The 13,580-nt window shown below is 51.0% G+C and overlaps 2 protein-coding genes across 2 annotated transcripts in view; both read right to left on the reverse strand.

Annotated features, from left to right (window-relative positions):
* The window catches only part of LOC133355844 (cytochrome c oxidase subunit 4 isoform 1, mitochondrial-like), a 554,855-nt gene that overhangs the window by 74,162 nt on the left and 467,113 nt on the right, over positions 1-13,580 (reverse strand). The gene's annotated exons all lie outside the window — the stretch shown is intronic.
* The window catches only part of LOC133355801 (Wilms tumor protein 1-interacting protein homolog), a 74,175-nt gene that overhangs the window by 45,522 nt on the left and 15,073 nt on the right, over positions 1-13,580 (reverse strand). Inside the window, exon 3 of the mRNA XM_061573172.1 lies at positions 327-485. Coding sequence (XP_061429156.1) covers positions 327-485 — 159 coding nt within the window. The remainder of the gene's footprint in view (positions 1-326; positions 486-13,580) is intronic.

Consider the following 13,580-nt stretch of genomic DNA (forward strand, 5'->3'; position numbering starts at 1 on the left):
CAGCACTTGCTCAAAAAGTGTGTCAAAGGCTATATGGGGGATATTTTGGTGGTGATCATGATGGTAGTAGTGACGGTGGTGGTCATGGTGGTGAAGATCATGATGGTGGTAGTAACGGTGGTAGTAACGGTGGTGGTCATGGTGGTGGTAGTGGCGGTGGTAATGGCAGTGGTGACAGCAATGAGCAATGCAGGAGGTGATGATTTTCGTGGCCCGTAGCGATATCAACGGTCGCGATGGCGGCGGCGGTCGTAACAAACACCGCTGGCGGCAATCGGTTTTCACCGACGCACGCGAGTGCCCACACACGGCCCCCGCGGACTCACCAAAGTACTCGGCCTTCGTCTGCGCCTCCATCTCCAACTCGATCTGCCGCGTCAGGGCCTCCAGCTTGCGCTCGGCGGCCGTCGCGTCCCCGCCGCCCGGCGCCTCCAGGAGGCCGGGTGCGCCGCGGTGGGGAGGCAGCCCCACCTGCTCGCCCATTCCTGCCAAGAGAGGACACCGCGCTCATCATCGTCGTTCGTCACCACCGCCCGCCCACTCGTGGCGATGTCCACACACCACGCAGCAAGTACTCATTTCGACCTAGGAGGGAGGCCCTGAACCGGTTCATATGGTCACCACACTTGGGCCGCCGGGTTCGTAGCGCAGCGCGCCAACCACCGCACTACCGCTCCCCACAAACAAGCACAAAGACCTGTATCCCCCCCCCGCCCCCCGTGTAGCCTTAACAGACTGTTGGAGCAAGTGCTGTTAGCGAGCAGCACCTATGAAGGCCGGCACGGCACACGAGAGGTGTGGGTGGCCGGCACCACCACGCCCGACCGCCTTTGTCTCCCCAGTGGCGATGTTTAAACATCGCACCAGGTACAGTACTCATTTGAGGCTGGGACGACCTAGGGGAGGCTCAGGACCGGTTCAGATAATCGTCTCTGGTGTTGGCCGTGAGCGGAATCGAACTCGGCTCGCAGGGTTCGTAGCAAAGCGCGCTGACCGCTACACTACCGCTCCCCACCACCACCACCACCGCCGCCACAAGGTGTCATCATAGACAAAGCCGTAGATGTCACCACCACCACACCTCACTGCCAACGCTTCCCTACCTCCAGCAGAGCCGACACGACAACCGCGCGGGAAACATTAACGGCAACAACCCCCGACTTCCGACAAGGTATGTTTGAATTGCCGTGATATGCAGCTCAAGTACAGAATATGAAAAACGTACGACAATCAAATACGTTTTAGATAATGCACAACCAACAAGCATTATGAGACGGATGAAAGTGAAAGGCGAATCCCATACCCGCACGTACCCACGCACGCACACGCACACACACACACGTAGCAACCATCCCAAGATTGTTTGATTTCCCTCCGAGCGACGCCGAGTGAAAGGACCTCCACATCTATTTATACGATAACAACCAATTCTGAAAAGGTGCACAACAACAAACAACCCGTGGGTGAAAGAATCAATAGACTAAAAGATTTCATGATGCGGAACTTTCCATCAAACAGTCATGGGACGGTGGCGCCCCTGGGAGAAAACAAGAATGACGAATGTGGACGTCGCATTCACGTGATTTCATTTCCGGTTCTGTTCGGTGACATTATTTCTCCCTCTTCCCTCCAACGTTTCCCACTCCCTTGTAAATAATGTGCTCCCGATCGTTACCCCCAACTGTTATCCCCAACCGTTATCCCCAACCGTTACCCCCAACCGGTACCCCCACGGGTACCCCCAACAGGTAGGGCAGCAATCCCAGACGCCCCACCTCCCTCGGTCGGTCCCTTATTTTGAGGGTGTATCGCTCTGGGACTTGTTGTTTTCCTCCCCCCGCCCCCCTCTTAGAAATCTACTTTCCCTTCTGGGGTTCTTAAATAATAACAACAATGTAGAACAATCGCGCGGGGGAGATTTGGAGGGACCCCTCCCTAAAAGGGACTCTCGTACCCGGCACAAACAAATGAGGGCGACAGCGAGCGAAACCGCTAAAGGGAGCGCGACCCGCCACGCTCGGCCTGCTCGACGGCCCGCCCTGTTACGCGACGCTCCGCCGTCGCACGGCACGACCCGCCACGCGCATTACTGCGGCCTTGCGCGCTCTCCGAAGAGAAACCGCCCTTAGACCGCGCGTCGATACGATCGGCAAAAACGCACCTCGGACCGCTCTTCATCTCGCCATCTTTGGCGCTCACGACAATATATTCCTGAAAAGGAACTGAATCGTTTCCACCATCTTCTCCGCCGTGTGTGGTCTTTCCTCGCTATTTATAAGGAGGCATCCGGCATGTTGGTCACGGCGGAAATGGAGAGAAGTTCTATCATCCTCCACGTAAGGACAAGCAGCTGACTCTGCCACGGTAGGCCCTGCTGGGCTTGCCTGGCCACGGAAGCATTGAAGCTTGTGATGCTGCCCGAACCAGCCCCTACGTCCCCCTCCTCCTCCTCTCTCTCTCGTGCTCCCGCTCTCCGAGATCTCCCCTTATCCTTCTAAAGCCACACACCACCTTTATAAACCCACTGCACATTTTCAGTCTCACGTGACATTTGAATGGCCGCCCACTTTGCGGGAAAGTCAACCAGTGCGTTTGTCCCGTGGATAAGACTCGGCCCCCAACATAGGAATGTGTAATTTACACCGCCCGGGCCCAGGGGCTATAAACAGGAGATGAGCATTGTGGCCTGAATGCTCATCTGGGCAGGAAATCACTTCTGACTTGTTTTGATGACGACGATGATGATGATGATGAAGCACAAAGCAATGTAGTACATTGGGAAATGTACCTTGACACACCCTTAATCCCGGCCACAATCATGTGGCGTGAACGTTGCCACGCTCGGCTCCAGCTCACTCGAACCGAGCGCGGAGCGTGCGGTATTTTCAGGAGTTCACGGCAACGGGCACAGGGGTCACGCCCGGCTAAAGTAAAACCCCCCAGCGCTGCACATTTTCAGTCAGCCGGCACTCGACGGTCTCAAGGGCGGTGGACGGGCTACGAAAGTGGCAAACAAAAAACATCGTTGAGGACCCGACCGTCCAAGTGCCGGGATTCTCTCTCTCACGATGGCTGTGGACCCCACGCTGAACCGCGGCTCGGACGCAGCACGGGAGATGTGAGTACACGGTGTTCCATCGACGGAAAAATAAAAGAATCGCCAAACTGCGACTGTGGTAAAGGCCAAAGCTTCAAACGCATCACCAACGAGCGCGTGACCCATGCATACCCTGGCGGTATTGCTGCAATCCGTACAGAGTCTACTGCTGCCTTGGATCAGTTGAAGGACCTTGACATTCAACTATGACATCTACACAAACTGTAGCTTACATGCCATATGAAAGAAAAAGAAGAAGCCGATGCAATTGTGACGATCATTATTATCGTGCGTCTCGTTTGCTATGTCGTGCACCGTTCATCCTCGTAAGTGTTCCATGGTTTCGTGTGTATGTTGAATTTCTTTCGCACCGTACGTAGCCAACCGTATATTGGCTGCATCTTTCACTGAAATAAAGTTATTATTTAGTTCAACCGTATATTACAATTGTGCTCTTGGCGTCGTGTCATTGGATGAAGGCATCCCCATTCAAAACTCTGTGGGGTAACACTACACCGTCCTGTAACAACAATGAAATGAGTCCGGAAGAGGACGTCGCAGAACTACTCCAGAGGGCCCTTCGAAAGGACACCTTCACCCAACACGTGGAGCACACCTTGCGGTGGCCAGCAAAGATTACTTACAGCATGTATAAGAAACCGAAACTTCTAAGCAGCCGGAGGCGGAAAAAGAAAAAAAATGACATGCGTTTGTGCGCTAGCGGTCATAAGCAACCAATCTGAGACCATAGAATGTGACTTTACCGAAAAAACCAAGAAGATGAATCCCTGCAGTCACGAAAGCTTTAAATCGAAATTCAATCTGAGACCATTAAAATCTCCGCACAACTTTGAGGGCCTGGTTTAATCAACCGTTCGGCAGCCGACATCCTGACTCAAACCCAGGATCTCAATAGCACCGACTCAGTGCTCTGACCTTTGGGCCACCCAGCCACATCAAAACACAACGCGGTTTAATATCTGCCTGCATCTCTCTGGATCAGAAAGCCAGCCCTGCAGATGGTTGCGTTTTTTTGTCCCGCACCGGTTTGGCCTGCATTCCCCTTTTGTGTTCACGGACTTTGCCGGTCGGGCCCCCACGTCTCAGCTTGGCACGCATCTCAGCCCAGCGTGCGTCCGCCCGCGCCTTGGCAGAGTCGGCCCGCGTCGCCAGAGTCTCCGCTCTGTGCGTCTTCCAGCCAGCCCGTCCGCCCTGCACTGCCTCCCAGCTCACACTGACCTACATCTATCCCCGCAATCTGCATCTGCTTTCCTTTCCACACACGTCCACCCGTGCGTCCCAGCCCGGCAGCATGCACGGGGAAACACAGCCACACGCGCCACCAGGAGCCCAGCCACACGCACGACCAAGAGCCCAGCCACACGCACCACCAAGACCCTAACCACGCACCACCAAGACCCAAATCACACACACACCAAGACCCTAACCACACACACACCAAGACGCTAAACACACACACACCAAGACCCTAAACACACACATACCAAGACCCTAACCACACACACACACCAAGACCCTAACCACACACACACACCAAGACCCTAACCACACACACACACCAAGACCCTAACCACACACCACCAAGACCCTAACCACACACGCGCCAAGACCCTAACCACACGCACACCAAGACCCTAACCACACGCACACCAAGACCCTAACCACACACCACCAAGACCCTAAACACACGCGCACCAAGACCCTAACCACACACGCACCAAGACCCTAACCACACACACACCAAGACCCTAACCACACACACACCAAGACCCTAACCACACACACACCAAGACCCTGACCATACGCACCAAGACCCTAACCACACACACACCAAGACCCTAAACACACGCGCACCAAGACCCTAACCACACACGCACCAAGACCCTAACCATACGCACCAAGACCCTAACCACACACACACCAAGACCATAACCACACACACAGCAAGACCCTAACCACACACACACCAAGACCCTAACCATACGCACCACCAAGACCCTAAACACACCACCAAGACCCTAACCACACACCACCAAGACCCTAACCACACACGCACCAAGACCCTAACCACACACACACCAAGACCCTAACCACACACACACCAAGACCCTAACCACACACACACCAAGACCCTAACCACACACACACCAAGACCCTAACCACACACACACCAAGACCCTAACCACACACGCACCAAGACCCTAACCACACACACACCAAGACCCTAACCACACACGCACCAAGACCCTAACCACACACACACCAAGACCCTAACCACACACACACCAAGACCCTAACCACACACACACCAAGACCCTAACCACACACACACCAAGACCCTAACCACACACACACCAAGACCCTAACCACACACACACCAAGACCCTAACCACACACGCACCAAGACCCTAACCACACACACACCAAGACCCTAACCACACACACACCAAGACCCTAACCACACACACACCAAGACCCTAACCACACACACACCAAGACCCTAACCACACACACACCAAGACCCTAACCACACACACACCAAGACCCTAACCACACACGCACCAAGACCCTAACCACACACGCACACCAAGACCCTAACCACACACGCACCAAGACCCTAACCACACACACGCACACACGGAGACCCCAGACAGCAGTCAACATCGCCGCGGGAGGTCCCCCCCAAAAGCAGCAGCAGCCTTCACAGCCAAGCGCACACTCAAATATAAACACGCTCCCAAAGCAGCAGTGCAGGCCGCCCATTATAAATCATCCCACTCAACAAAATATGGCCTTAACTTATTTTTAATAATCGCCGAGTGATCCACGATCGCTCCATCAAATACCATCGGGCACGGCGTGATCCACGCCCGTCGGCGACTCTTACCAGTCGGAGCCACGTGCTAAGTTTTAAAATGATAATAATAATGATACTGTATCTTGTCTCTAGTTGGGGGTTGACTCAGCCTATCATCCCTCCAGGGTCGATAAAATTCGTACCTACTCTGCGGGAGAAGTCAACAGTGTTTTGTAACACGGAGAGACATGGGGCACCATAGGAAATCATCGCATGGCGCGCAAACCACTGCACACCGCAGCCTCCACCATAGATCAGACGGTCATCTAAACTAAAAACTAAACAGTTTTTTACTTAAACTAAACTTTTTATTTTACCAGATAAGGCCCACTAAGCTATGTAGCTCTTTTTCAGAAGTGACCTGGCCACAAATGATAGCTCAACGAAGTGGCTTATCATGTGGAAATTTACAGCAGCCAAATACTATAAACGCGTGATGTCGATTCTAAATGCGGAGGGGAAAAAACCGGACGACCCCGGAGAAAAATCCACCGGAACACGGGGAGAGAGAGACACACGCAAACTCCCAATATACAACGGCGGTCACAGGGTTGGGATCGAACACATGACCTACCGCATACCAGGCGAGGTGGTTAACATCTCGTCACAGTAACTCAAGGTGGGGAATTTGAAAATGCCCGAGAGCACCACCGCATCGTCGGCGTCGCGGTGAGGACGACGCGGCAGGAATCGCGCCTCTATCCCGCCCCGTTGCTTTGCCAGCTCACTGCAGGTGGCTTCACATGCAACACGAATCGGCGGGGGCGGCGGTCGCCGCGGTAGCTTTCCTTTGGCACGGGGCAATCCGACCGGAGAGGCAGCTGCAACGCCGCGCACGTGCAGCTTTAACGACAGAACGGCGGCGTAAGCGGGACCCAGAAACAACGGCGTCCACGTCAGATCGGCGCTCGCACCTGCGCATGCACTCACCCCGCGGGCCATAAACAAGTCAAATATGCCGCACTAACCACGCTGCCATGACACTAAAATGCTTGCCGCATCTGTGTCCTGGGGGCAGCCCCGCGCCGGCTAATAATCCGTCGTCTTATCTCCTCCGCGGGTAAAATGGCACATTTACAACGTTGTTGTACTCCGGGAGGTCTAGAGACGGGCCCAGGTAAGGTTCAGGGCCAAGTAGGTTGGGAAGGTACATTAAAATTAAACGTATTGAAAAATGTACACATTCAGAACGTTTTGTTGCAACCGAGTGCTATACCCGCAAGTTTTGGTTCACGAGCTCCGAAATTTTTTCGACGAGCGTCGTCAAAGTGGAACGTTGCTTTGAACGTGACGGCCTGAAAGATGTAGGCGTTATGTTTGCTTTCATTCGTCGTTTGACATTTGATCGATGAGCTCAAGGTGCATGCCATCGAGGATGCTGTGGCCGCGGTGCTGCCCTGGTGAGCCACAATGGACTTGCGGTTCAGAGGTCACCGGTTTCAAACGTCTGGCGAGGCAGTTATGAACTATGAACAATTTTTTATTTTAGCAGGTAAGGCCCTGCTGAGCTATATAGCTCTTTTTTGGAAGCGACCTGGCCACAAACGATACCTCAATGAAGAGGCGTATCATCAAATGGAAATTTAGGGCAGTTAAATACTCTTAAAAACATGTTTATAAATGTGGAGGGAAAAACCAGAGGTCCTGGAGAAAAACCCACGCGACCACAGAGAGAGAACACACAAACTCCAAATACATATCCTAGCCACCGTGGAAGTTTCTTAACAATCGCCGCCCACCTCCATCCACCAAGCACAAAATGGGCACTCTCATGCAATGGCCCCTCCTGCCAGAAGGAAGCCGTTGCAAGGCTGCACCTTTAACTATTCCATGCATCGAACCACACGTACAAATGAGTTCACGCGACCCCTGCAGCCACTCGTGGCCGCTACGTTGAATACAATTTCGATTATTGGATTAGAATCCCGATCCTAAATCGTGATGATTCATCAAATTGCTTTCGGGGGGGGGGGGCGCAAATCTACGTAAGGTTGGCTACGTACAGCGCGAAGCAAGTCCAACATACACACGTAGAAGTTGTAAAACACCGCCATTAAATCTACCAGCTGTCAAAAGACAGCTAATGAGACACACCAGTGGCCAAGCTCCCTTAGCAGTGCCAACAATACAAGGTGGCCTCGAAGATGAGCCACCTATCCGGACAACGCACGTACAAGGAGGGTAAACCGTCCGGCATTTTCATCTGCCAAGGTCCAAAGCACGACCAGACAAGTGTGTTTTGCTTCTCGACACGCAAGCCCATGCTGGTTCACGTAAACCGCAGGGGATTGTGGGTAAGCAGACATCACATCCAATCGCACGTCAGAGTTCAGAGGCACGTTCAACTTTTTTTACCACGCAAACTAAACTTGTCCGGCGGAGGGGGAATAAATACGAAAAGCTTACCGCGTCGTGAATATTTCCATTGCATGTTTATCAGCGAATGTTTCATAATCGGTCAGAGGCTACAGTTAACAATTTTAACATTCAACGATTGTATCGTTGTCGCTCCTCCAGTTTTTTTTTTTTATTCCACACGCCAGGGCCGAAACATGGCACCTGGTGATAAAGTGTTCCTTTGTGTACCAAGGAGACTTTTTTAAGTTTTTTGCAAAATAATATAAATTGTTAAGGGATGGAAAAATACCAGCGGCCTAAAGTCCAACGAAACAAAACGGTTACGTAATCAAGGTAATCAAACAATGTCTCTCCTGTGCGCGGACGTGACACGGCTAAGTAGAAATAACACCAGGCGATGGCTCTAAGAAACCCTGTGACATCACACAAGCATGCAGCTGCTTACTTCCTCCGTTTGCCATCACAATGCTTCAACTCGCCACAGCCGGGCGGTGTTTGGTGGTGGTGGTGGCGGCGGTGGCTACACCGCATGTGGCCACCTGAAACCCGGCGCTGCGGAGGCAGCGGTGAGGGTTAGTGGATCGTGACACACAGATGTTGCGAAACTCCCATCCCGTAGGCGTCGATGAGGTGCCGTCGCCTGCCTCCTCGAGAACAAGGCGGTACAGCCAGTGCGGACCAATCTCCTGTCCTGTTTGTATGGGATAGAGTGTTGCCCCCTCGCACGAGAGGGGTTTTCTCCGGGTGCTCCGATCCGCTCTCACATGTATGAAAACCCGTTGGTCGGCCAAGTAAATCTGAATATGAAAACACAACGCTGGACTACGGTAAATGAGACTTTCCTGGGTAAATCTGTTACTATTATTTTTAACAGAGCGTACCTTTCCAGCCATCATCACCATTGCTCATATCCCTTGTTCAAGCCATTTCTCACCCCACTGACCCACCACGCCCTATACCAGGGGTCGGCAATCTGCGGCTGCGGCTCCACAGGTTGCCGAACCCTATAAGGGCTGCTGCTTCGTGACCGTTAATACATTTATTGAGGACCCACGCCGCCTCGTATTGAGCACACGCGCTTCGGGGCTCGAGTTTTTTTTTTTAAACCGAATTCGGAAAAAAATGTCTCTTCTTGTTATTTTGGCTGCCGACCCCTGGCCCTATACCGACAGGGAGAGCGAAAAATGTAGCCCCAAAAGCCTCTTCTTCCGTGCGGGAACTCCCGCACTTCTGTCTTTGTGGACATCTCGGCCCTTCGGTCGCGAGCGTAAAATTATTTTACCAAAGCATCCAAAAAGGGCGCCGCGATGGCGAAAATAACCGTGACGCAAGAACATTCCAACAGCCTGCACGGTGAAAAAACAGCCACGTCCCTCCCCCTCCCCTCCTCGGTGCGTTTAACGATCTTTATCGGCGAGTGCAAGTACAGGAAAACCTCTTAATTACGTCTGCATGCACGCGGAACCGACTGCTGTAACGGTTATAAGCTCACCGCAACTCTAACTGTGTGCGTACGTGTGTGTGGTGTTACATGGGTTTTCTTTTATACATTTGTCTGCACAAACAACGTGTATGGCTAAAAATAGTTGTGAATACAGTAGTGATGTGAAAATAGTCGATGTTTCCTGTGTTTGTTCTTCTCCATGTGGTACCAGAAAACTCTGGGCAAATATGAGCCGATGTTATCCATATCCCTTAACAGGGTTAGGCCACGTGGCAGTAGTTTTATTCCAAAATTCTTTGCCATTTAACCCCCCCCTGCTCACCACCCAACAAGATTGTCACGTTTTAAAAGATGTTATTTATATGTTGCAATATCGCAAGAAAATTCTGACCGATGGTTTAAGACCGAAGACTTTTCATGACTGCATTGAACATGAACCTGCGACGTTCCTAAACCGTATCATTGCAAATGTGACAATCTTTTTAACACGTAGGCTTTCGCGACCAATGTTATTCATAATCAACGATTTTTGGGTTTAGATCGCGTTTATTTATAAATGTATCGTAACAATAGCCTGATTACTAATCTAGTATATAATTACAATCACTCCCCCCTTGAATCTTTGCACCTGATGAGTTAATGAGTTAATGATGACGTCACCCTGCTGCTGCTCTATATAAGAACGGGAGACACAGGAGAGCCTCACCATTCTGGCGAATTGCCCGATGATGCTGATTGCAATTACCAGCGAAACGTCGTACTCAAATTGTAAATGTTGTTGCTTCAACACACCGGTGGGCTAAAGCAGTGAACTATTTGTCTTTGTCAACGTGACACATTTTTACTGATTGGCCGTGTCGGGTGGTGGAGGGTTACGACACATTTATAAATAAACGCGATCTAAACCCAAAAATCGTTGATTATGTGACAATCTTGTTGGATGGTGGAAGGCATAATGAAAAGAATAAATCTACTACAAGGCTGCCATCTTCCACTCGCATCCACCGCACAAACCATGGCAGCAGATGCAGATACCCGATGCACAAATGGAAAATTAAAAACTCTCCAGGAGCGGTGCGACCGTTGGTCATCCGGAACGACTCGATGTCTGATCCACAAATATACGAAGGAGGAATCGCGGCGACACATCGCACCGCTGCTCCGGGCACGGTCGTCCGTCTGGCTTGACCACCTGAATGTAACGTTGCAGTTGTTGCTCTGCGTCGAAAGAAGAAGATCTGCAAATCTGATCGAAGACAAAGGAGCTGTAACCCTGCGAGGAGAGGGGTGGGGCCTTGCGCCCCCTCGAGGCGGCCAACTACATTAAGGTGGCGGAGGGAATAAACAAAACGAGATTCGCAACTTTCAAGTTTCTTTTGTTTGACCGCCTGCAAACGCAAAGAGAACAGGACGAGTCTCATTTGCAAGAGTCACCTGGACGTTGGACTGGACCTGCTGTCGATGAGAACGCCGGCAAGGCTGCAAAGGTCTCTGTGACCCAAAGAGTAATTTCAAGTTCAACTTTACATCATCCGCATTCTTCAGCATCGACAAACAAATGGCGCACCAAAGGGTTTTGTAAATCTACAGTTAAAGGTGCAGTCCTGCAACCGCTTGCACACGCCACTGCTGTCAGAAGATCCTCCCGCTCGAGATGAGCTCCAGAGAGGGTGTTTGGCCTACTCTTCCACGCCGAAAACAACAAAAACCTAAACCTACAGCACGCGACTGAAATGCTTTAAAACTTGCCCGCAAAGTGCAAGGTGTCACGCACAAACCGAAATCACGGTGATAATTCAGAACGGCTTCCGAGACGCGAGCCCAATCCGGGCAACTTTGTCGTAGGCAGCCGCTTCCAACATCAGTGAGAAAATAATCAACGCACATCACCGATAACATCCTAACCCTAACCCTGGCTGGTCCAGCAACATTCGTTTAACAAGTCTGTTGGTGTACGGTGCTTTTTTTCTGGAATACTTTGCAGTTTTTTCCTGGATTTTTCTGTCTGCGCATAGTCACTTTAAGATGTTTTCTTGTTCATGTTTTTGTTTTTTGTTTGTTGCGGTTGCACCCGATTCAAGAGCCAAATGGCTCACAGGGCTATACCAAATAAATGAAACTGAGACCCAGAGGGTCAAAACTCATTCGGGAGTTTTCTTGCTTCGAACGAATGCTGATGCTCGATGTTTTCGGTACTGAAAACCCCAATGGGCGGGATGACTGAACAAACGTGTTATTCGTACGCGAGAACATAAGAACCGAGGTATGTTTATATTTAGTATTATCCATCATTCTCTCCAACAACCAAAAATGCTAAGCTGAAAACACACAACGTAACTGATATTTGGCCAAACATCCTCATGCTGAAAAATTACCTGCAAATTCTTCAATCAGGATTACAAACGGCAACATCGGCCTATTACCGCCAAACTCATTTGGCAGGCCCCTCCTGAAAATGAGTTTTGAGACTCAATGAGGATTTCCCTGGTAAAACCAGCTTAATGTACGTGTGTGTGTTGAGCTTATTTCGCACAGTACGTAGCCAACCGTGCTCATCAGATGAGTGGGAGATGATAATAACGAGTTTACATCCAATTTAACATGGTCTGTGATGACGTGAGTGGTGGCTCTGGCTGATAACAAAAAATATGTAGGACACAAGTTCCTCAAAGTGAGTCCACGTGGGTGATAATCTTTGGCCAGGCTTATCAGTGCGAGGGAAGCTCCCACCACATCCTGTTTGTGACGCAGCGCCGGGGCCATGCCTACGCAACGCGCGGCTGCGAGGAATGACCGCCGTGCAACTCATCCTTCGGCACTAAGACGTGACGAATAAATCTGAAGGAAATGCCCAGACATCTTGGGATGGCGAGTCGTATGGTTGGTGGGGGGGGGCGAGTGATACGCGCACCGCTACCGTAACCTGCACGATGGTGGGTGGAGACTTCCACTAGGCCTATCGAAATGTTGCGTGCGCAACATTTGCGATGCTGCGGTGAGGAACAGGATAAGCTTAGTGCCCTCCAGTATCTTTCCTCCGCCACGATGAGACTGTGACCTGGAGAGGGGGTTAGCTTCCAAACGCCTCTTTAAATCAGCGGGCGACACTGCTGCCGCTGTTGGCAGTGGTGCGCAATCACAACAACGCTATCCGAAAGAGGAAATTACATATGAAGAAGGGCTGTTGCCCAAAACTTCACCGATAAGGTCTTTTTTGGTCTACGTTACTTGCAGCCTCTATGTGTGTCGTTTAGCACATCACGGTTGAGATGAGATGGTCAACTAAAATAAAAAAACTACATTTTTTTTTACTCAATAAAATTTTTTTATTTTACCAGTAAAGCCCACTGAACCACAATAGGTATTTTTGAGAAGCAACCTGGCCACAAATGATAGCTCAACGAAGTGAATTATCATCGCATGAAAATAAATAGCAGCCAAATACTCTAAACGCGTGATGTTGATTATGAATGTGGAGGGAAAAACAGGAGAATCCCGAGAAAAATTCAAGCGACCACAGGGAGACCATGCAAACTCAAAATATACAGCAGGCGTCAGTGTCGGGATCGAACCCACAACCTCCTGTATACCAGGCGAGGTACCAAGCGCACCGCTTCACAGTGGGCAGTGCGCAGCACACACACACACACACCCATCCACGTTTGTGAAGTGCAACCGGCAGGCACGGTACACGCTGCGTTATCTCTGCCACTTGCGCTACAACGCGCCGCATAGTTCTACACTTGTGAACACTAAGCATTTTATGCGTGGTGCACAGAGACACGCACGCGCACACACACACA

The sequence above is a fragment of the Lethenteron reissneri genome, chromosome 52, assembly GCF_015708825.2.
Source record: "Lethenteron reissneri isolate LAM-NWPU_2019-01 chromosome 52, ASM1570882v1, whole genome shotgun sequence".
Classification (NCBI taxonomy): Eukaryota; Metazoa; Chordata; class Hyperoartia; order Petromyzontiformes; family Petromyzontidae; genus Lethenteron; species Lethenteron reissneri.